At 44.2% G+C, this 24,868-nt stretch overlaps 1 protein-coding gene across 3 annotated transcripts; it reads right to left on the bottom strand.

The window, feature by feature from the left end:
• Positions 1-1,932: 1,932 nt before the first annotated feature.
• Positions 1,933-24,475, bottom strand: LOC141945754 (hexokinase HKDC1). 3 transcript variants are annotated; one of them, XR_012629592.1, is made up of 19 exons: positions 24,222-24,475; positions 20,145-20,307; positions 17,522-17,670; positions 17,311-17,430; positions 16,421-16,516; positions 14,935-15,034; positions 14,110-14,293; positions 13,383-13,538; positions 12,376-12,609; positions 11,399-11,703; positions 10,946-11,094; positions 10,738-10,857; positions 8,949-9,044; positions 8,758-8,857; positions 7,566-7,749; positions 6,709-6,864; positions 5,717-5,950; positions 4,839-5,080; positions 1,933-3,205 (listed from the first exon to the last, which is right to left on the bottom strand). XR_012629592.1 is itself a non-coding variant. In XM_074874249.1 (18 exons), exons 1-18 carry the CDS (start codon positions 24,282-24,284, stop codon positions 4,936-4,938), a joined length of 2,754 nt encoding a protein of 917 aa, XP_074730350.1. In that variant the 5' UTR covers positions 24,285-24,475; the 3' UTR covers positions 1,933-4,935. The 3 variants fall into 3 exon arrangements, 2 of the variants coding, with proteins under 2 accessions (XP_074730350.1, XP_074730351.1); XM_074874249.1 differs by having other exon boundaries at positions 1,933-5,080; XM_074874250.1 differs by lacking the exons at positions 17,522-17,670; positions 24,222-24,475 and having other exon boundaries at positions 1,933-5,080; positions 20,145-20,175.
• Between the last annotated feature and the right edge of the window lie 393 nt (positions 24,476-24,868).

The raw sequence follows: 24,868 nt of genomic DNA on the forward strand, positions 1-24,868 counted from the left end.
GGTAGCAACCCCATTGCATCCCTCCCCATTTATCCTGTTCACAGAACAATAGAAAATGAACCAGTTTACTCAGTTACATCCTTGAATATTCCTTGGTAATTCACTGCTTTTAATATATCACGCCTTGCATTGCTGTCATCCCTTTTCCCCACTATTATGACTTGCTTTAAAGTTGTTCTGATACGCAATAACAAATTTATGGGAAAGCTTTGACTGTTGATGTGCCATACTCTTCACACATCTCTCCCCTCCTCTCCAGTCTTTATCCTTCCCAACAAAGAGAAAAGAAAATCTAGTGGCAGCGAAACAGTCTTAGTCCCCCTATCTTCTTTTTTTTTTTTTTTTTTTTAAATAATAGCTTTGGTTTGGTTTTTTTGGGTTTTAACCTATGCTTTTCTAAATAAAAATAAGAATTCTGGGGTTTGGGGCTTTTTGGGTTTGGGTTTTTTGTGTTTTGCTTTTGTTTTTTTCTAACCAGTCAGGAAAGATCAAGGATGAAAGGACCTTCTTCCACTCCTTTCAGCAAGCCCCAGCATTTGGGTCCTCAACTCCTGCACAAGAGACCTCCAGCCTGGAGCCCTTTGTCCATTTTCCTGTAGCAAATTCCTTGTGCCAGTGGCAAGGGTTTTCTGGAGGAACCCATGTTTACCACGTTTCTTAGCAAATCTGTTCTCTTCACAGCAAGCACCTTTTACATCTCTAGAGGTGCCTGGGCTGCGCGAGGCCCTTGGACACAGAGTGTAGACGAAGAATAAGGCAGGGTAGGGGAAGGGGCTGGCGCCTGGAGGGTGTTAAAAAGCATGCAACAAGACCAAAATTATTTTGGCATTCCCCTCTCAGATAGACATGATCCATCACGTTTACAGCACCTTCAGTGTACACCTGTAATATGATAGTATCAATGAGAGAGGGGAAAATATTAATTAAACTTCTGGTGTTTTTATCTTTACATCAGCTTTACAGAGTGGATGCAGTGCTGGGACAAAGCTGACATTTGATTTCCCTTCCCACTCTCACCCCAACAGGCCATACATATTCATGTATAGGAATAGGTCTTTTTATTATTATTATTTACAAAAAAAACCCCAAACATCTATCACTTGACAAGCTACCCACTTGACAAGTCTGAGAAATGCTCTGGATAAGCCCTCAGTGAGTGCCTGAGGCAGTGGACTTGGACTAGCGAAATTATAAGTTTACCTATAGCTGGACAACACTCACTGAGTCTCCCTCACCCTCTGCCTCCCTCCCTCCTCACCTACCGCTACAGTGACACTGTATCTGTGACCCCCCAAAAAAGCCAGCCCATTTCACCAAATGCAAAGAAACAAACCACAACAATACTTTTTTTGTTGTTATTACCTACATTTCAGCCTCCAACTCCTTTACACTGATCTGCTAATCCTATATAATATTGACTTCCCAAGAAGAGAGATTATGTTAATCAGGATTTCTGAAGGATTTACACATGATCCTATATTTACTTTTGAACTTTGTCAGAGTGACAAAGGGAATATGTCACCACTGAGCTGCTACTGCATTTTCTCTGGATTACGAGTCAAGCACCAGCGCTGTCCAAATCTATAGCCACCAAAATGTCTCTCTAGCAGGCAAATCAAAATATTTAGGATCATCTTTTCCCTGCAGATAAAAGGGTAACTGCAACCATCTACTGGGAGTTCCTGAAAAGCACAAACCTTAGTACCTCCACCCAGTAATACTTCTATCACACCTGTGATTTAAAGATCTTTCAACGTTCCAAATCAAATGTATGACCTAGATCTGAAAAAGGATGTTCAGGTCTTCAAGAAGCATCAAAACAAAATCAGTAAATTCAAGGAATACTAAACATTGACAGGAGGGAAGATCCACAAAACACACAGAAATGAAGCATCACAAAGCTATCCAAAAAGCAGTAGAAAAGCACATCTAAGATGTGAAACCAGAAGAATCTCATTTTATTTTAAATTTACTAACAACTTTATACGATGATTTGTACTACATATTTTTCAGCATATGGTATGCTGTGTTACAGTTAACAGAAGGCCTCTACTTTTATTTTAAGCCAGGGCTTTAAACTGAATCACCTCATATGATGCGCAGAGAAGGGTTTTGGTCCAGCAGCTTAAAATCTATACAAGGGAGATTGCAAGTTTGCAACAGTCCTTGAGTTTCCACATGTTGACATAATCAGGAACATGATGCTGCATCATTACCCAGATGGAGAATGTTCTGTTTCAGAGTCAGCCGAAGCGTATGTGTGTTTATGGGATCCCTGGGAAACTACAAGTGAAGTTTGTGCACTCGGTAAAATCCCGCAGTAGCCAATCCTTCCCTTCTCTAGGGCTGCCCAGTGAATCTTTGCTCATTCCCTTTCAGAAAGCAGCAGCCTTCCCAGCTTGGATGCCATCTCCCCGCCTGGCAGATGCGTATCAGAGCCACGTGGGAGCTGCCTGGCTTCAGAGCAAGCAGCAGCCTGCAGAAAAGGCAAGCGAATGCGTGTCCTGGGCATTAGGGACCTCGACAAGAGCCGTAGGTCGCCGAGCACTTTGTGAGCAGTTTCAGGTTCATGTGATCGGATTCCACGACACCCACAGACTCACTGGAAAAAAGCTGCAGATGCAAAAAAATATTATTGTGTGGGCCTAAGCTAGTGCAGAAAAGGAATACTGCAGCTGAGGTGTAAACTGACTCTGTGCAAATATTTAATTGCCAAAGAAGACTGAAAAATCAAAGCAATACAGGATTTCTTTCTAAATTTAAAGCGAGGATCCGTGCAAGGGGTTTACCTTGTTTTGTTACTGATTTGCATTCCAGTTGTGCAGAACAGACTTTAGGATAAAAGTGCAAAAGATACTCTGCACCATACTCACGTGGCCATCCTGGGGCAAGTCCACGCCACCTCATTCCAGATACACAGAGACATACCCCATCCACAGATGCACTTCTGCAGATTAGCACAATCCACTCCCCCAAAAGGACCCAAAACTACACACATAGTACAAAATTTCAAAGTGCCAAAGGGAGAAACAGCCAATGCAGAAGAGCTATTCTAGGCCCCACATAGCCCCAGGACTTCATGTTTTTTTCTTCTATTACCCAGCCCCTCCAAATTTAGCCCGTTCATCACCAGGAAAAACCATCCGTTCCAAATAACTCTCTCCCCACTACATAGCAAGCTTTGGTTTCTGTAGCTCTGTGGATTCTGAAATATAAAGAAAAAGTAAAATATTAAGTTTCTTGACAAAAGGAGGAAAACGTTAAACGTAATACGAGTTCACAACTTGTCTCTTCCCAATTGCTTAGTATAGTGAGCTCAGTACCATGAGGAACTCCTTCAGAAGTGAAAGCTATTTCCAAGTACTATTTTTTATCCATCCAGTGACTGTGACACAGACACAGAGTTGTTGACATGTTTCTTTTAAAAACTACAAAACAGGAAGGGTCTGTAGCTTCAAATTGTGAATTTGCTATTGCTAAATTTAAACCCATCAGCCTTGCTACAGATTATTACACAAACCCAACTGCTTATCCCCCTGCACGGTAGTTACTTTTGGCCTAACTAGGCTTAAAGCACATTTCTTGGCCTCACTTTCTGCTGCCAGTCTGAAAGGAAGCAAATACCCAAGAAGAGAGGATTAAAGGAGATACAGGAATACTTGAGAACAGCAGGCTACAGATTTGCTGCTTCTCTGTACCATATTATTGTTTCAGTTTATTCTAAGATGGGTAAATCACGTGAGGGGCTTTTGGTCACACAAGGGCATGGGCTCTATCCGCAAGCCATCTTCATAACAACTGCAATGCTGCTGAGTACTGTTATAGATACGTCTAAAGAAAGCTCCCACTTGTCTGCATGTTCTTCCCACAACTCAGAAGAGACACTAAACAGAGAATCAAAGGCTCACAGCATCACAGATTTATTATCAACAGACTACAGACAGGCAGAGCAGCGAGCAACAGAAAATGAAAAACAAGGATAAACTCCTTTCCACAAAATGAAAACTATCCTCTCATGAACAGACAAGGAGATAACTGAAGGAAAACAAAGAGAAGAATTCCAGAAATTCAGGTGATTTTTCTTCTCTCTACACAGCTATTTTGGCAGGCCAAAGATGAACGGATTTGATACTCTCTACGTAACCCTGACATAGACAGAGCAGACCCTGTAGCTGCTTCTACATTCTCTTTTTCCCCAGTATCCAAAGAATCAGTCACAGTCAGAATCCATCCAGCATTGGTTTAGGTTTATGTGCACTCAGATGCACTAATGTATTTTGACATAAACTGATATTTTCTGGAATCATGTTTTTTTTCTTTACATTCATCTATTAAACATGCCTCCTGTACTCAGGGAAGTATTACATTACAATACACTTGCAACCAGTGTAGCAGAGGGGTGGAGCATCACTGACCAAAGTCCATTAATTTATTTTACCTGCAAATTTATTGTAAAACCTGTGAAGCATTGAACAAATATGTCCACTAGATAGGTGCAACATCAGGATCTCAATATTCCTTGAGCCAGGCCAAGCCAAAACTAAACCACACACAAATCCTAAGAAACTGGTGATAAACCCAGTTGTGGTGCAGTAGCTTAATTAAGGCATTGTAAAAAGACACATTTGGGGTTTTTTTGTTTTGTTTTGTTTGCTTGTTTCGTTTTCACTCTCCCATGTGCATTATAGATGCATTGCATGAAGTACAGAACTGAGTAGATTGCAGTATGCCAAGACATAATGCCAGTGGGGAGCAGAAACACCTGATCCAAGTTATCAAAGGACAAAAATCCACAATCCTGGTTGGTGAAAAACCAGCTGCTCCCTGAAAACAGGTACCTGTGTACTGGTGTCTGGCAAAGCTATCTTGAGTCACCGCTCAGCAAATCTCTAGTGCACACGCCTGGCAGTGCTGAAATGACTTGACCTCTCATTTTTACTTCTGTCCAACATTATGCAATCTTTTTGCTACTGCAGTAATGAGGGCAGCTCCCTTCCCACTTCCATCTTCAGAAAGCATGAAAGTCACATCACACTGAGGTGCCAGTTCCTTCACTGTTTCCCGCAGGACCCTAGAAAAACTGGAAGGAAAGGGAGAGAAGAACAGAACATTTTATCAGCTGCTTTCTGGTCTGACATCTTTATCTATTAGCAAGGAACCATAACCTCAGCCAACATCTTCCACTGGTTCTCCACAGCACCCCTTCCTGTTCGTTTTTCCTCCTATTCATGAAAGAGACAAGTTTCTGTACACAATCAGATTTTAATTTCTATTTCTCCACTTTAATTTTGTTCAGCGTGATGCCAGATGCCCCCCTTGCCTTTAGAGATCACAGAGGAGGCTCTCTTCTCCCAACTCAAAAGCTAATGCATCTACTTCTAGAGCTTGATTACAAAATATTGACCCAACTCCAAAAACTCAACACATTTTTTCATCTGGGACACCCAGATATTGCAGAAATTCCCCCAAACATTGGAAAATAAATATTAGAAGAGTGAGTTCACTGAAAGCCCCAGATAAAAGAGCTTCCCAGTGGTAGCTGGACGTGACTTTGAAATTTTTGATCCTTTGGATAGGCAAGGGATGCAGGGAAATACATTAGATCTTTATCCCCTCTCTCACTTTTTATCATCTTGGCAGAAAGCTGGTCCATCTCAGTATGTTTTTACAGTGGAAACAAGCGAACAGCAAAGGGAAGCGCTACCAAGGTACTCACTGTGGATGGAGCTTGTACAAAGTCCCATCTACTCCAACGGTGATTTGCAAGTGCTCCACACCTTGGTTTTCTCTCTTCTTCTCTACAATAGCTGCCAGTCCTGCCCCACAGAGCTGGGCAGCTCTTTTTGAAACAGCTCCACACACCTCTTTCACAATGATGCTGTCTTCACATGTGCTGTCCAGGCCGAGCTGCTGCAGAATTCTCCGGACTTGGAGGAGGGCAAGCCGGTCACTGCGCAGAGGGAAACACGTGCAGCAGCAAGGCGTTAGTGGAAGCTTTGTCAGGCGTGCAAATGAAAGTCTTACAGCTGAGACTCTGCCATGATTCAAAGGAAATGGGACCACTTCCCCAACTCTAACACTCTCCAATTGTTTTAACGCAGATTCAAGTCTGAATTCAAATCAAAAACTCGCTCCTGGAATGCCCTTTGCTATGTTAGACTGTATTTCCAGAAGGCACAAACTAATTATTCACCTAACTCCCAAAGTCATGAGGCAGCTGAGCCAGATCAGCCAGCTGACGGTGTTATTGTTGACCTCAAGGCTGAGACACTGCCTCCCAAGGTTTTCAACAGTATAAAGGGTTTCAAATAGCCTGGAAGACCATTGCAATCATGCACAGATATGTAGGTAAGTATATATTCATGGAGCATTCATATATCACTGACTTTTTATTTTTTAAATAAGGACTATTTTAAGTCCTATAAGAAACACTCCAAGTATAACCATGCTTGATGGTTAAGGCATCCAAGATAACACAGCTGCGTGGACAGGAAATAATTTATATAATTACAGAATAATTCTGGAACTTCCCCAGTTCCTCGGTTTTGGCTTTTATTCTGGGGACGGATGGGGTGGGGGGAGGTACGCAAAGAAGAAAACTATAATTGACTTCTTGAAGGAAAGGGCTCCACACACTTGCAGAAGATTATTTTCTAGGGGTCCCAGAAGACCTTAAAGATTTAAACCGTGGAAATCTAACAACTTTACCTCTCAATCTGAGACAGGAACTTTGTTTCAAATATGCCTCTTTTCCTGAGTGATTCCGAAATCTGTCCTCTGAACAGCAGTCCTTGTTTGGTTAAGTCAATCAAAATTTGCCTTACTATTTCACCTAGGTACATTCCACTGGTCATTTTTTCATACCTGTTATGTTATAAAAGAAAAATTGTGCTTTTAAAGAGGTGGCATGTTAGCTCTGTTTAACACGAGTGGTATGTACACGCCCCATCAACTCTCAAAAAAGCAGTAAAAGCTTTCAGAGCAATAGCCACTGAACTCCATCTTTCAACCATCACAAATCCGTTGCAGTGACTTCCAAGTGCAAACATTAATTACAACATATTTACCTATGTTAAAAGGTAACAGAGCTAGAAAAAGCACTTTCAGTATTAAACAGAACAGCATGTTAAAGCCAGAGTCCACACCGAAGTGAAACATTTCCCTGTCCCTGCCATGCATTCAGCAGTGAGTCATATGTAATCGATGTTGTCTTTACCAAGCAAAGAATGGTCAAGTTCAGTTTATCTTCTTGCACAAGTTGTATTTTACCTTTGAAAAAACACTGCAAGAGGAGGAACGCAACAAGGCCTACACTTTGCAGGGAAATCTTAAGAGCTACACTGTTTGCTAACTGCCCTAAGGTGAAAACAGTGCTGTAGTAACAGAAACAATGCACATCTTTGGGCTTTTCCTGGATATCTGCATTACTTACCATGCAACATATGACATGTAATATTAAAATTTCCTTTCTGATTATTCAGCCATTAAGCACATTTTAAAAAGCAATCAGTGTGTCTTGGAGACTGACTTCATCAGGCTCTTGGCATCAGGACCATCACATTTACCTCTGTTTCCCTGGGTTTAGTGAGCCTTCATCTACTTCTTTATCATATTTTGTTCTGATGTTGTCAATGCAGCCGTTGTCACCAAATCCTCCCCATTCTGTATTAATGCACATTTTTCCTTCATTCCCTTCCACTATTTCTATGTTTTTCATGTCCTCCATGTAGCAGACGTTGCTGCCCGTCCCTAGGAGGAAAGAAATGACAAGGCTTCAGCCAGAAAAGTGAAGTAGCAGCTGAAACACATGGAAGACGATTGCAGCAATCATCTTAAAAGATCTCTTCTCCATATCCCAAATTTCCAAGATCTCTCTATATCTCACAGAAGCAAGTGCTATAGTCAGTAATTCTAAGAGTGCTGTAATTTATCACAACAGAATGTTACCAAGTAAAATGGGTCCTGTGCAGAAAATTCCCAGCACAGAGGAATGAAAACTCTCTGTTACAGGTCAGAAATGGCTTTGGCAGTCGCTGGCAAGCACTGATCAGCCACTGCTGCCAGTCTGGTTGTAATGCACCGCACATCATCTTGCATGACAGCATGCTCCCAAAAGCAACCACTGCCAAGAGCCTTGCAGCCAGTCAGGCAGCTGCCAAATCTGAAACGATTTGGTGAACAGGGCCTCACCACTTGCAACATGGGTTACATTAACTAATATAAGGACCAGTTCTCCAAACAAAATGAAATAGCTGGTGCACTTAGCCAGCTAGAAGAGTCTATTTTCCAAGTGGGGCTTCAGATCTTACACGCTTAGATGTATTTCTGGCTGAATGCCTGCAGGGACCTACTGGGGGAATCATCTAGCAAGCCCAAAAGGAATTAATTCAGATTTTAAAAAATATTTTCTTGTTCCAAGACCTGTGACCTGACTACACAGTAAATACCAATACACTTGTCAAAACAAGGATTCATGCTCTATCTGCCCTTCTCATATTCTTTTATCATGCATACGCTTCTTAGGCACCATCAGAGGTACGATCAAAAGTTCAACAGATTCAGAATCTATCTGCTACAGCTGTTATTATATTCTCTGTTGAATACCATACAAATCTGCCAAGAACCCCAAGTGACTAGTAACACCATGTATCAAATTCAAGTGAAAGATGTTGTTTTACAAATTCCAAAACAGGGTGTGAAGCCTAGCACCTGCATACATGATTTCTTCTTACAGTGGTCACTTCAACATCACTGTACCTGCGATAAGGCCAATCTCACAGTTTGGATCCTCGTATCCGCATGTCATCATTGTCCCAACAGTGTCATTCACCACTGCTACAATGTCCAAGTCAAACTCCTAAAACACAAATCACAATCAGTAGCAGGGTCCCGGAGGAAGAGGGAGGGTGCATTAAATACACCAAAAAAAACAGAAAAGAATAGCTCACATTTCTTCTCCTGATGGCCTCTCTCAGCATATCAACTACATCTTCCCCCTCACAGTCTGTTGCCTTGAAACCTTTTGTCCATCCCACAAGTGTTCCCTGAAACAGAAGAGGAAGAAAATCATAAGTGAAGACAGAGAGAAGACTGTACATTCCAAGCATCAGTCTTTTCTTGTCTCCAATCATCACCCTTTTTTTTTTTTTCTTTAATAATGTATTTCCCTGGACAGGTTACTGTGAGTGTCTAGTGCAGCGTGTGCATGGGTATCTTCTCAGCTGCTGATGGTAGTGACTCCAGGTTTACTCAGCTATTTTTCAAGACACTGCCAATTCAGTGCCTTCTAACACTCATTTGGAAAACCTTCTCATCTCACCTCCTGTGCACATAGCCATTACATTATCTGTGGAGGAAAGACTGTAAAAAAATACTTTTGCTGTAAATAATTAGACACCCAACAAACATTAATGCACATCTACTGTTAATTTTTGACTCATTTACTGAAGGACACTTGGTATGATGCCACTACTCCAGGCAACACTGATTTGTTTCTTTTTTGGACAGCAACCTGGCCTGACAGAAGTAGATTTCCAGGTTACATGAAGTAATTAACCTCCCACTTGGTAACTGGCTCTGGACTGTCTGTCCAAATAAGAAAAAAAAGAGGGCAACTGGGAGAAAAAGCTGCTCTTAAAAAAACCCTCAAGTTCTAGTAAAAGACCAAACACACAGGGCAACATACCATGGGACTCTGACACAGATGTGTCTCAGTTTGCCACCACTGCTGTGCAATTGGTTTCCTCCATCATTTGTCAAGACCTAAATACTATGCTGTAGGTTTGGAAGGCATATTGAGTGGTGTCCCCACAAATAACCAAGTCCTGTTGCTATACTCTCAACTGTGACCTGAAAATTGAGACAGAGCAGACTAGCTTCTAGACTTAGTGAAACCTACCAGGACATAAAAACATTCAATAAAATAGCAGTCTCTTGTTTCTCCAATATCCTACGTATTTGACTAGAATTAAGCAGCACAACCTCCCTTGCCCCTCCTTAATGCATTGAAATAACTGAGAATTATTTCTTCCTGAATTTGATTTTTTTATTCTATTTTTCTTTTACATCAGATCTGGAAAGATAAAGATATGATATCTGTCAAAAACTCAACCCTTCCAAGCTGAACAAGCAAGTCCAGTCCAGCCCTCTGACACACAACAAAAAGAAACTAATGTAGTGCAGAAATTATACAGTCAGAGCTGTGCAGCACAGTTAGGAAAACACCCTGGGATTGTAGCTGAGCAAGTAGAAGGAGGCATCTGTTCTCTCTTGCCACTGAAGACTTAAGGCAGCATAAGAGATTCGTGGGCTATTAAAAATAGGTAGTCATCTATCTAGTCAACTGTCATAAGGGCTTAGTCTTTATAGAATAAAAGCAAGTAACATCCATCTCTTATCAGATACAAGAGGTGAAAGTTCTACCTCCCATAGGCATATAGGATGATAAGTTTCTCATGAAAGACAACTAATTTGCACAATAATTAAATCCCCATAAAACATGTGAAAAATTCTCTTCAAAGACTAATTTAGACGCACATATATGTCTATATATCTATATTTATCTATAGATACAGATATCTTTTCAACATTGTAAAGCCCTACTTGCAAGAAAACATTTAGAAGAATAGCTTTTTGCTTGCAATCTCCAAACCAACAAGTGACCCCCACCCAAAACGATGTCATTTACCAAGCAGATGCACAGCTCCCATTGGGCCCATTCTGTGTTGCAGTTCTTACCTTGTCAATGCTGGCTTGTCTGCATGGGAAGGAGAAGGTGAAGCCCAGAGGCAGACGAGCACCTTTAATCCCCATATACTCCAGAAAGTCTGCTATGCACTGGACAATATGGTCAAAGAGCTGAAAGGAAAGAAAAGGCATATAAATCTCACAGTAATCCCATGCAATGGGCCTTGGCTGGATCAGTTAAACATTTATTAGAGGTTACCTCTTCCCCTGTCCCTTGCATGATCTCCAAAGGAATGGCAAAGATTTTGTTATACATTTGCACTGATCTTCTTCTCCCGCTTCTGATTTTGACCAGCAGAACCCTGAAATTTGTCCCACCGAGATCAAGGGCAAGGAACTTTCCTTTCTCTGTAAGAGAGGAAATATTTCATTTTGGTGCTTCTCAAGGCATGTTTGCCAGACAGAATGGCATACTCTGCCACACATCCCCAAGAAGCTTCATCTGTGCCAACGACAGCACACTGCTCCCTACGGCATTTATCCCATCAGTCTGCTAGCATGGGGCTGAAGGGCCAGCCAGATAATATTGCAGGAAGCACTGGTTTGCCAACATAAATCCCTGGCATTTCCCAGAATAATTGGCATATTCCCCCTGGAAAACAGACAAGAAGCTTTCCCGAACCACCTCCAGGTGATCAGGAAATGACTTCACCTGTTCCATCTGGTGTCCCACAGACATACGTGGGTAACATCTTCACTGAGGCACTGGCTTGCGTCTCTCGCTTTAGCCCATATTCCAGCTCAGTCCTCATTTTGTTCTTAACTTCTTGGAGGGTCTCCAGGGTCAGCAGAAATGGTGCGAGAGCGGCATCGATTCGCTTGCGCTGAGCGGCCAGCCTGTATGCCACCGCTGTGACCATGGCAGCCCCCTTCCCACTGCCGCTCACAGAGAGGAGGAACCGAACATCACAGTTTGGGACCAGCCTTCTCACCACCTTGTGCAGACGTTTGGCATATCTAGGGGAACAAAGAGACTCTGGCAGGCATTTCACACACGGTTTACTGCACATACACTTCCAATACAGGCACACATCCAACAGCACAAGTGCTGAAGCACAGTCAAGAGGAGCACAAGGTCAGAAACTGGCCTAAGAGATGGGTACAATGATCCTGATTTCTGGCTATTCTGCAGAAGTTATACGCTTACAGAAAGGTGAAGATACCTCTAAACAAGTGCCAGTGCCAAGGGAGGGGGACACTGGAGAAAAGCCAGACAACAGTGGAGAGTCACAATCACAAACAGAGTGGGAGCCTCCATCTAGAATCAGACTTCCATCCAATTTGAGAAAGTTTTCAGTTCAAAAATAGGGGGGGGGCTAGGGGAGAAAAAAAAGAAAAAACCCACAGTGAACTGCAAGTGCCCTGGAGGCCCAGGAATCACTTGAGGAAACAATTCTCTTCCCCAGACACCATTATCCCACATGTCATGTTGTTCCCACCCCAGGTTCTAAAGCTCCTGAGACAGCTTTGCAATAACTAAGCCAGTCTGATCCTCTGCACTCCACCAGATCTCACCCCAACCCTGTAGCAAAACCAGCAGTTCTCTGCAAAGCCACACATATATGCAGATAGAGACTTTGCAACATCAACATGTGGCCAGCAATTACCAAATCCTCTTTAGTTACTTACTGGGGGTGGGTTTTATAGAGTCCCCCATCAATCCCAACCGTGGTTCGCATCCTTAACAGTTTTTTATTCTCTCTCAGTCGGGTCAGGATGGCTGCTAAGGCGGCAGCACAGAGGTTGGCTGAGCGGAAGGAAACGATGGTGCAGACATGCTGCACAGCGATGCAGTCCTCTTCAGAGGGAAACAGGTTCAGCTCTGTAAGGATCTCTTTTGTGTTGCTCAGACCTTCCTTGTATCTACCCCAAAACAAAAGAATACATCATCTGACGGAAGGATATTAAGGCAACACGTAAATCAATATCTGCATGTCAACTCAAAAAGAAATGAGGGAAGACCAGGGCACAACCTATCAAGCAGCATCGTAATTGGTTCCCATAAACCAGTAATGTCTTTCCCACGCTATTCCCAAAAGTACCCAGGGGAGAGACCAGACTTTTAAGAGGCTGCTTCCTGGGGTTCAGTTTTTGGTGAGACCTACCAATTAGCTAGCCAAGAAGAGAACAGGATTAAATATTTAGTCCATAGAAGGAGAGCATAGGAAGAGATGTACAGCTTCACTCAATGCAACAAAGAAAATTATTCCTGAAGTAACAATGAGGACCAGGATTCCTCGTCAAAACACCAGAATCTGTCAGTTTTCCATGTAGTCACCCATTAGCTGATCCAGAGTCTGTACTACACCTTCACAACACCAGCATTCCCATATCACAGAAGCTGAAAACTGCAACAGTCATCCCATGTACTCAGGTCTCAAAACAGGTTATTTAAACAGCCTGCACCTGTGATGGTTAACAAGATATTTGCCACCATGGTACTTTGCTACAACTTTATCTTCCACCAATTCCTACTTACAGAAAGATCAACTTTTCTCCTAGGAAAAAGTAAAAATCAAGTTGGACAGTTCAGGATTCTTCCCAGTACTCACAGATTATAATTACACGTTCATTATCATTGCTGTGCTTGTGAAAGACTAACAGCCACTCTCAAACAGCATATCGCAGGTTCTTACTTTTCCATTGCAGACACATGTTTCATTTCGATCTTGCCCTTAGTAAGCAGAGCTGTTGACACTTTCCCATTGAAGAGTAGACCTTCCTTTGTCATTTTTAGGAGAATGAGTCTTACAAGTTCGCCCAAATACAGGCTGCTGATCATCTTCTCAAACCTGGAATGGGGCACAGGAAGGATTACAGGTGCTCACCAGCTAGCCAGAGATATGAAAAGTTCAGGTATGAGCATCTTGTGTTCTCATGCAGGTTGATCACATTTAAGGATGTACAAAGAGGGGTTGAGAGCTATGCTGTAGATGGAATGCCATCCTGAGGTCCTGGGACCCAGCAACAGCCCCTCAAGATAAGTGAGTGATTAAAGAGAATTTTCAAAAGACTTGCAAGTAGCTCAACCTGTAGAAGCAGTTTTGATGAACCGCAAATTAAATATGCCCTTTGTTTACTTTCCTCCTCTCTCTACCCCTCCACAGCATCATACCAGAGCAACCACCTATTTTTAACAACACACTAGCAACTACAGCAGCAACCTCTTGGCCTGTGAGGCAGGGAGGTGTGATAGGTACCCACCCTTCCCAGAAAGGAAAGGTCTGGATAGGACAGGACCAGGTTTAAGTCAACTCAGGTTCATTTAAGATGATTCCTGTTCCAAAGGGGCTCCTGGCATACGCTGGAAATACACTCTGAGAACTCAGACTGCCGGGGTAAATCAGCCAGGGAATCACTTACAATTGTCTTCCAGGATTGAGAGATCCCAGATCGAGCTCCCGATCAAACTCTGTGCGGAGGTCGTCCAAAGCACCGTCATCTCCAAAGGCACCCCACTCTGTGTTAATGCACATCCTGCCTTCATCACCTTCCACCAGATCGATGTGCCTCATTTCCTCCATGTAGCAGGCGTTGGTGCCAGTCCCTGTGTGTGTTGGAGACAGTGCGGATAAATTACCTGTTTGTTCAAGGTTTGCTTTTTATTTGTTTTAAGTCCATGTGTTTGGGAATAAATCAGTATATTATCTTTGGAAGAAAATATAAATACATGGCTCTGGTACAGGATGGTAATATGAAGCCACCTGCACTTGTTAAATAATCATTTCACAGTGAGTGAAAAAATTCTGGAAATTAATCTAAGGCTTGACTTGTTTAAAAACATTTTTTCTTTTTCAAATGTACTTCTACGTGCCTTAAAAAAGCCACCACGGTGCATGAAGTGGAGACATTGTGGAAAGCATAGCTGATCCCAACTACCAGACGTGAGAGGAATTCAGCTTTCTCTGGACAGACAGACAGTAATTTTCTATACAGTCAGCAGAAAAGTTTAGTATGCTGGTCACAACTGAACCCAGACAAAATGGGGACTGTGGTATTTGATGGCAATGTGATCAGCATAAAAACAGCTGCTTTACAGAAGGCAGCCAGGCTTGAAAATCTGACCATTGTTTTTTCCATTTTCTTCCTGCTCATTCCTGTACTGGGACAGTCCCTTCTACTCCAGATATGTTAGGATTAAACAAACGAGGGGGAAAAAAACCCTACTTAGTGAACAGAAAAAATTACCAATTATGAGTCCAACTTCACAGCGCTGGTCATCATATCCGCAAGTCATCATGGTTCCCACAGTGTCATTGACCAGTGCCAGAACATCAACGTCTATGTCCTAATAGCATGAACATGGGTGATTAACAGAAAAAAAGCTTAGAAAGCCTCCTGCATGTTAAAGCAACAGCATGCAGACATACTCCCCAGGTTGTACTTTGAAGGCCTGGCTCAGGAAAGCTCTTCAGCTGAAAGACATACTACTTCTTTATATAACACTATCCCCACAACCCTGTAAAGTAACAAACATCTCCGAATTCTCAGGTGCTTGGCTAGCCAGGACCTTTGCTTGCAGGATGTGTTTTTTCCCCAATCCAACCTCATTTGCCAGAAAAGCAACGTGTTAATGGCTTGAATTTTGTGATATGCTAGCACCTGTGTATCTGTCCTTATGGGCTGCACGGTAGGATAACGTCCTATCACCTGAACAGATCCCACCAAATGGTACAGAAAATATGTATGTATAAATGCAGCTATTCAACAGAAGGCCGTGCAACAATATCACACTCAAGTAAAAAGCCTTTCCATCAAAGCTGTGCAGTTTCCCTTTCACACTGAGGTAACTTGATAAAGTAAAACCAAGGTAATCAAAGGATTCTTGTAACTCAGATGCCAACACTAGCAGGGGGGTGGACTTCACCCAGGAAGTCTCCGATCCTTTGTTCCTGCTAACTACAGCAAAACTGATGCAGAGAAAGAACTGAACCAAAATCAAGGCTGGATTTTTACCATGTGAGAAAACAAAAGAATTTCTGCTTTACTACAAAGATGTCAAGGTATGGAAGGATATTTTGTATTTCTTAGATGGTGTTACCAACAGCACCAAACATGAAAAACAAGGCTTTCCAAAGTATTAAAACTTAATGTTATTCATTATAACATTATAATATAATATATATTATAACATACCTTATTCAAAGGTATATGCTAGGTTCAAGGGCAGATTTAATCATGTCTTACTGCCGACCTTAAAAATTACAGCTGATCACTCCATCCCACAGATCAAAGTGGACAGGCAAACCCTGACAGAGTTAGGTGTGCCAATTTGAGATGAGAGCTTCCCCCTCCCAACCTTCATCCCACAGGACAGGCTACAAAACACAGTGTGTATCTACATCTTACCAAATAGGTTCACAACAGACCCCTTTTAGCTCAGTGAGGCCATACTGGTCCACTGACCCAGCCAGCCTGGTTTATCAGTGTGCAGTTGCCATCACCATTAGACTGACCCGCGGCAGCCCAAGTTGCAACTGCATGTTCCCTTCCACAGCTTCAGCTCCGAGGGAGAGACAGATCTACTAGATATACAGCCATGTTGGACATTTGTAACTGGCTGTCTTTGACAGATGTCTGATAACTCCCAAAACAAGCCACACACCAAGAGCTGATCTCCCAGGAGGACAATTTGGGGCCACTCAGGTTCACCTCCTGCAGGTACAAAACTTGCCTTATGTTTCTGGAGGGCCTTGCGCAGAGAGCTGACCACATCTGTGTCCTGGACTCCACGGACCTTGAAGTGTTTCGTCCAGGCAAGAAGAACTCCCTGTAAAGTAACAGCCCAGTGACCCAAAAGCTCCAATTTTTGCGTACAAACCTGTCACAAAGACAGCCAAGACCAAAGTCTGTGGAGAAGCCCAGTATGTCCCTCCAGACATTAAAATGCAGGCCAAAATAAGTCACAGCAGAACATCTCACCTTGGGGTGCCTGTCAGTACAAACACAACCAAACAGGTACAGTAATAAAGTCCCAATCCTGCAAATGCTTCTCCCTGTGCTTTGTTTAAAGCACGTGTGGCTTTACTGATGCTCATCACAAACTAATAGCATTAAGCACAAAGCATTTGCAGGACTGGGACCCAAAGCACAGATCCCTAGAAATAAAAGAGAGGCTAGAATAAGAGGCCACAAAATAATTGCAACCAGCCCTTCATTTCCCCATGCGGCCTCTCAAACAGCTCAGCTCAGGTCTTTCCTATTTAGAATCAACTTTAAAAAAGAAATTGAATGCAAGTGAATAAAAAAATAAACATGCTTCAGGACACAAATGTGTTTTACACTCTAATAGTCTTCATACAAGGGTACGTGGTTACTATGGAACTGGGTACTGATTAAGTAAAACAATAGCTTTAGCTTAAAGATCAGGTGGCCTTGAGATCAGAAATGAGTGTTTGAATGGCAGTCAAGTCTAGGTAAACACTAATGGTCATCCATGCCTCCTTCAGAGAGCTATGTAAACATGACCCCACAAAAAGGCCACAGGGTAACCCTCCCTTGCAATAGCTTCTCTGGGTTCTGCAAGGAGCTAGGCTTGCCAATAATATTTCTTTTGCATCTTACCTCTTCCAATTTGGTCTGTTTGCATGGAAAAGAAAATGTAAAGCCAAGAGGCAATTTCTTATGCTTCAGGTTTTTGGTCTCCATGAAGTCTACCAGACACTCAGCAACGTAATCAAAGAGCTGCATGAGAAAGGAGAGGACAGAGTCAGGCTGTACCTGGCAGGCAGGCGTCCAAGCACAGCACCACCACAGAAGACCCTGCGTGCCCTACCTCAGCTCCGTTCCCCTGTATGACCTCCTTGGGTGTGGGGTAAAACTTGCTCTCCAGCTGGCTGCTCTGCTTCCCGTCATCAAACACCTTCACCTGGTGGGCACGAAACTGGGAGCCACCCAGGTCAACAGCAAGGAAGTCACCCTTCTCTGCAACACAAGTGGGCAACCGTCACCGGTGGTGGCCGAGAAGCATGGCCCAGGTGCCATGCTGAAGGCCAAGGCCACAGCCCAGGGCCCCGGGCTCACCGCGGCCACAGGCTCTCCTGCCCCATCACAGCAGGTCCATATCCTGTGGGCCTGGGAGCATCACCAGAGAGGCTGAGAGCTGGCAACCCTAAGCAAGGGTATCAGGTCCCTCCTATTAGCTTGCTATGCGGCAGCTAATTTCATTTTTATTTAGCAGTCTGGTTTGGCCCACCCTGTTCCTCCCACAACAGCATGTTTTCAAGCTGCAGAGGGATAAGCTTCTCAGCAAGACAGGCCCAAAGGAACTGCAAATCCAACCAGAGCACAGAGGGGCTGCAAAACTGTACACCTGAAATGTGGGGAAATGAGAGTTTGAGAGCATTACCTACATCCAGTAAAGGACGCTGGATTTGCAGTCACATGTTAAGACTTGGCCCTACTGCAGAAGTCAACTTCCAAGTGGGGCAAGGCTAATTTGCCACCCAAAGTCAACCAACACAACGATTTCCAAATGCCTTTAGGTGTTTCTGTACCGTTCTGTTTTGCAGTCGGCAGCACTTTTAGCTCAAACACGTTCTTCCCTAGCAGACAACCTCAGATGGAAGAACAGTTTGGCCTCACTGCTACAATAAAACAATTAACTATCTACGCACAGGAGAAGGCCCTTCCCAAAAGGAAAATGCAGTGGTATGTGCATAGTGTTGCATGATCTTTGTTCCACAGTCCAAACATCTGACTGAATTTTATCAAATCTGGCCCTGAAAGGAGAGGAAGCAGGAAATTCTACCTGTAATATGGTCAGATATCTGGGTTACGCAGTATACTGTGACATTAGTCAGAGCATTAATCCCTAAATGATTAAAAACTGATGATGCTCCCTATGGGTCATTTCAGGTAGCAACACTGAGCGCACTGAAAAATCTGAAAGTTTGTTGCTCTTGCAAATGGGAAATCCAGCCAAGTTTGAGGTGTTTAAACCTGATGGAAGTTTTGTCTGGAAACAAAATAATGATTTTGCAAGACAGCAAAAATAGAAAAATCAACGTGATACTTAAAATAGGCAGTGTGTCAGTAAGACTTGACTCTGCAGCATGTCTTTGACACAGCGGAAAAGTCACACAGGCCAGGAGAGCATTGTCCGAAGTTGGCCTTGAGGAACATGAAGTCTTCCAACAGTGATGACACTACACACAATTTTCCAAGTCTCCTGACCTCAGGGGCTCCCTGCTATTTCAAGACAGGGTCAGTGCCATGTGAGGCCTCAGGACCAGCTAATACTTATGTTTTTTTAAATGAAGGTAGCAGCGAAAGGAAAAGTGCCCAGTTCCAGCCAGGCAGTTCGAGGGGACTGTGTATCATTGCTCTCAGACATCCCTCATTTCAAGAGACTAGCTTCCAAATGTTCCCTTTATGCCATTAAAGCCGTTGTTTCTCATTTAATTGTAGGGAAATTACCTTCAGAGGGCATCAAGTCCTGTGGAAATGAGGTACAAAGCAAACATTTCTCTTAAGTTTTCTGCACAGCTGTTATACACTGAGTCCTGACCTAGGCCAGACACAGAGTCCTGCACAAATTCACAGACTCGGTTTAACCTGGGAAAAACACGATTTTCTGTCAGCCTGCACTGCCAGGAGCCAGCTGAACCAGGAGAGTTATTTTGGATGTGCATACTTGTCCAAACAAGACAGGCTTTTAGATCCTACCTCACCTCACATCCTCCCAGAGGACACCACTGCACTTTCTCCCTCTCTGTGTCTCAGAGGGAACTGGAAACAAGGAGCCAGCTGCAGAAGCAGAGCAGGCTGCTTCCTGGTAGACCCCAAGCAGAAGCAGATTTTCCCAATGCAGAAGGCAGGGAAGGGCAGGAGGGCATCACTTTTTGGGGCAATAGAGAAAGCAGCGCAGAGCGTGCTCTCAGAAGCTGAGAGGGGATCTCAGCTCCGAGAACGCAACTTTGCAATTTGAGGAGCTTCACTGCAGCATCCTGCATTCCCTGTAGCTCCACGAACGCCAGGGCCACGGCACTGCCCACATGCGGCATTGCCCACATCCCTACACCTGCAGCACACTGCACTGCAGAGTCTGAGCTGTAGAGGCTGCCCTTGCCGTGTCCAGCCACAGCTCCTGCAGCAAGGCCTGCACTAGGTACAGCAACATTCGCAGATGAAAGAGGCTGTTTTCTGAGCACTTATAGGTCCTTTCCTCAAACAAGCAGCACTAGGTCAAAATCCACCTGGTGCAGAGAAAAAAACCCTCTGCCAGCACTCCCCCAAGGTGTTGTCTCCTCAATACACACCTGCTTTCTCAACACGAGATAGGCAGTAACCCAAAGCCACTGGCTGCCCTCCGTCTTTGCTGTGCTGTCCTCGAGTGCTGGCAGCAATCCATCATCTTCCTAAACCAGTACTGCCGTGACGGAGCAGGGGGAACTCACCTGAGCCATCGGGAAGCGAGCGCACAAATGATGGCAGCATTTTTACTGTTGCTGTGGGGTTGGTGTCTCTCCCCAGGCCCTTCACCATCTCGGCCTGGAAGCGAGCCATCACGTCCAGCAAGACATCGTCAGAGAGACGCATGTGATACAGGTACCTGTCAACCTGGAAGGACGAAAGGTGTTACTGGGGAGGCATGCGGGCTCCTCAGTGCTCAGCAGCTGCCTGGGATGAGCACTGCTTTCACGCTACAGAAGGACTCTCCTATGTACTGGGGAGGCAAGCAGAGAAAATGCAGGAACTTCCTAGTCACTTGGACTAGTTTTCTAGCCATGGGGGGTGCAGTTTGGCATGAAGGACCTGAAAATCCTGAACTCTCATTCCAGCAGCACCCCTGCATTATGCTGGACAAGAATCACTATGCTCATTCCCACCCACTTGATGGACATGAAGCTAAACAGATCCTAAGGAGACAAAAGAATTCCTTTCACATACATAGCAAACTGAAGGTGAGCATACCACCTACACCAAACCCACCTGATTCTATAAGTTCATTTCATTTTTAACCTCAGCACCTAAATTCCCAGGATCGTCAATGCAAGCAAGCTCCAGGACATCGTTAGAACATTTACTCTTATAAAAACTTTGTTTTGAAAATGTTTAATACAGCCTTGGTGAATTACTGTCAAAAAGTGAGCCATTTTTTCTGATGGTTCAGTAACTTGCCAAGATACATAAGCCCATGAGACTTGCTTGCGACCCTGAGAAGCTGTTTTCACACCATCCTCTCCTCCTATACATGTAGTGAACTACAACTGCAAAGTGTCTCGACCTGGTGAGAATTTGACCTCTCTGAGTCAGGTCCAGAAAATGCCATCAGTACCCAAGCGTGTCAGCCACAACCTGAAAACATCTATTCAGCTACTGCTCCACTCCACAGACAATTAGCTTTGTTGGCATGCCAGGCTGGAGCTCAAAGCCTTTTTCTCACTCCAGCTCTGCCCTCCATTCTCTTGTGATTCTAGGATTACATCTAAAACACATTTTTGGGTGCAATCAATATCCTTTCTTAAGGGTCTATAACTCACAACATACATGAAAATAGAAGCCCGTTCAATTTAAAGGGAATCAAAAGCATCTAAGAAGTAGCAGACATTCATTCAGACAAACTGGTAGGAAGCTAATCAGTGTTTCTGTACAGCTTCATCAGGGCAAAACTTAAGGTTTTCTTCTTCAGGACCACACACTGGTTGGACTGACATTTACTGCAGGGCTGGATACACGGCTGTAAGTGAGGTGGCCTAGAAACTACATAGCTGGGTACAACAAAGGGTTAACACAGCAAAATAAGAATCTGTCAACATCCAAACGCTTTTTCACTGGGGAGCCAGACTTTAGTGCTATATGAACAAACAAGACACAGGCATAATAATTCTGTGCTCCAAAGAGCTGGATGTCCCTTGGAGGGTAATCCATGTTAGCAGCCTACTCCCCATGGCACGAGACTGGGGGCCAGAGGCAGTGGGCAGGGGAGAGATGTGGGACAGCTTCCAACGCTTCGCTAGTACAGACACTCAGCTCTTGCACCATGGGCTACACTATTAGGCTGCTTTATCTGTTCAGGCATTTCATCAGTTGGGAAGTCTGGAGGGTTGGGAGAACATGCACAAAACAAGTCCCACTGGCACCAAGGCAGGATTTAAAAAGCAGCATTGTTTAAACAGAGAACACAGGCTGTAGATAAATTGGCCTCTTCTGCAATTGGGACTGGCCACCTATATTAATGAGGCACAAACTAATTACCTATTCACAGTCCCATTTTAAACTGATGGTCAGCAATGACCCACCTGAAAGAGCCAGGACCCTGAAAGTAAATCCAGCACTTACCTAGCAGCAAAACATACACACACAGGTGAGAAAGTCTTAAACTACAAGATGCAAATGGCAAGAAGCAGCAGCTGCCTTTGGATACAGCTGTGCCTTGAAAAGGCCATTATTTAGATCTTTCTTTGTAGCCCTCATTCACACAAGCACTTGATTTCCTCCAAGGCTTTTTTGAGGGCCCATCACTGTGTAGGATCCACCATCTCAGCCCAAGCACCAGCACTGCTTTTTTGGGCATATCAAAAAAAAAAAGAAAAAGCAATGACTGGAGACATACAGCACTCACGCACTCTAACACAGACCCAAATAACCTTGTGACAGAAGTCCCTGTACAAAAAAAACTAAACAGTAATAAAAATGACCATGTCTGTTTGCAGAGAACATGCACTAGCTCCCTGCTCCCCGCAGAAACTGCATTCCCCACCCTGTTTAACTACAGCTATAGGAGGAGACAGTCATCTCTGAGGAACTAGATAAGGCAGAGCCCAGGAAAGCCTGCTGACTCTCTAGCCTGATTTACAAGCAGAGCAAGGGCCTGCTCGCATACCATTTGCTTGTAAACACAGGAATGGCCAAGCCGTGCAACACCAAACTCTCACTGCCTCCCTCCCACCGCAGAAGGACAGTCCTTGTTTTAAAGTGTCTTGCCTCAGTTATGGAAACAGCACTGTTTTCATGGGCAGGAGGCTCTTGTTCTTGCCACCAGAGAGCAAATAAGCCTGGGGAGGGAGAGGTGGGAAGGCATTCCATCTTTCTAACTAGGAAGAAATCAACTCTGCTCCATACAGCCTACCCTGGGCTCCTTAAAAGACAACTCTAAAGAGCATGTGGTTTCTTGCCTTCAGGCAGGGCTTGTTTGCACCTAGTAGAAAGATTAAGTCTTTTTAATGGCTTCACCAGAATCCTGCTGCACCCCCCCCTCTACTGTCCTCACTTCAGGGAAGTCCTCCCTCCACTACACTCTGGAAGTTTCTCTGAAGAGCCCACTCCACCCAAGCACTGCTCCACAAGGTCTCTCCCTTTCTTAGTGAAAAGTAAGAAGAAATCGCACTATCTAGATGAGAGATCTTAGATCAGATCCTCGCACAAGGAAAGGGCATTGGGGTCCCCTTCTGATCATATGAAACCCTAGGGATAAAAGGGCTATGACTGAGAGACAGAGGCATCTGACTATTGATATACCAGGACCTCTTTTGGCATGCTCTTCAAGGCAGAATTAGTAGAAGCAGTGTCCCTAAGAACAAGCCACTCCACCTTTAAGCAAGGGCACAGAGAAGACAAGCCAGTGTTGCTCACTTTGCTGATGAGCTCAGCAGTGCAGGCAGATCTACCCACCGGGACCTCGGATCTCCCGCACTGCCACGCGTCTGCAGACAGCCCCGCCTCCAGCTGGCTGGAAAACAAGAGGACAGAGCCTGGCAGCAATGGCCACCAGAAAGTATTCAATGGAGACGCCAGGAGAACAGAGGACCCGCAGCAGACGTGTCTAGAAACCAGAGGACCTCTGACCCAAGAAGCTTACAGGTCCCACGTGGTCTTACGACGAAGAGCCAAAAGCCCATTACAGCATGGCAATGAAAGTAGATTAGGGAAGAGCAACCATTAGGCAGCTCATTCCCAGTACCGATGGCTTCAGATCTGGGCCATCTTGAGCTTTTCCAACTGCAATTAAAGGTCACATCTACAAACATCAGAGTGATCAGCTGGGTTTGGACAACCAGACAGAAGGCACAGGCACTTTTCCCACACCAACACTAGTTGGAACTGTCTCTTGAGTCCCAGAAGACCTGGCCCAAAGACCCCAGGAGTTCTCCCTATCCCTGCTACCATGTGAGTGACTCCGATTCCTACTCAGCTTTAGAAATCCCATCCTTCATGCTACACTTGCAAGAGGTTCCTTTCTGCCCTCTGAACTACACCATACCATGCCAGATAAAGTTTAAGCACCACTTTTCTTTACTGAAGATCATTTGCTCCACTACTAGGAGAGAACTTACAACTGTGCAGGGAAAAGCACCAACCAGACCTATTTTCACACTCATCAGACGGTTTAGGGTCCAAATACTTCCTACCCCATTTGGCTGTATGGCTTTAGTAGATAACGCCATTATCTAGTCTGCATTACGTGCTGCAGACCCCACAGTATCTGAGTAACACAGTTCTCAAAATAGGAATCAGCTAACGTTGCATCTTACCTTTTTTATTTGATCCTCTTTTAGCTTTGTGAAATGGAAAGCTAGCAAGTGGACGGCAAACATTTTCTTGAAGCGGATGGATGAGTCAGTAGTGACAGAGCTGCTGTGAGTAACTCCAAAGCGACAGGTCTTTATTCACGAAGCTGGAGCTAGAGAAACTTCAGCTGAGGCATTTCCCCCAGGGTGAGATAGTGGAGTTCCTGGGAAATTGAGTCCAGAAATAAATCCATCCAGTGTGATTGGTTCAATGATTAAACTTCTGTCTCTTTGTATCACCCCCCCCACATCAACCCAAAGTCCCTCCCTCCCCAGCTACACACTTCATTGTGCCAGAGCAGGCACCTGGAGAGCTGCCAAGCTGAAGGGGAGAAAAATCGATTTTGTTACTGCCCCACTTGGGAATTGTTACCACTTCGCAATGTAGTTGCTACGCAGCCTGCCCTGCTTCACCCTGCTCCGTTCCCGAGGGGCTGACAAGCTCCCACCAGCACAGCGTGCAACAAAGTGCTGCAGGGAATCTGGAAAGTTAGAGAGGATTTTAGGTTTCTTCCCTCTGCTCAGCACTCCCACTTGCGAGACAAGCTCTTCTGCATGAATTAACTCCGCTCTAGTTCCACACAGTGCACCCTTATCTGCAGCTTTTTTCC

This window comes from Strix uralensis, chromosome 7, assembly GCF_047716275.1.
Source record: "Strix uralensis isolate ZFMK-TIS-50842 chromosome 7, bStrUra1, whole genome shotgun sequence".
NCBI classification, from domain to species: domain Eukaryota; kingdom Metazoa; phylum Chordata; class Aves; order Strigiformes; family Strigidae; genus Strix; species Strix uralensis.

Bases quoted from the DNA above. Each gene is read 5' to 3' on its own strand.
- LOC141945754 (XM_074874249.1), bottom strand. From the start codon at position 24,284: ATGTTTGCCGTCCACTTGCTAGCTTTCCATTTCACAAAGCTAAAAGAG. The intron at 9,045-10,737 runs GTAAGAACTGCA...CTTCTGTTTCAG, and splicing joins GACAAGCCAGCATTGACAAG to GGAACACTTGTGGGATGGAC. The intron at 8,858-8,948 runs GTGAGCTATTCT...TTTGTGTTTTAG, and splicing joins AGGCCATCAGGAGAAGAAAT to GAGTTTGACTTGGACATTGT.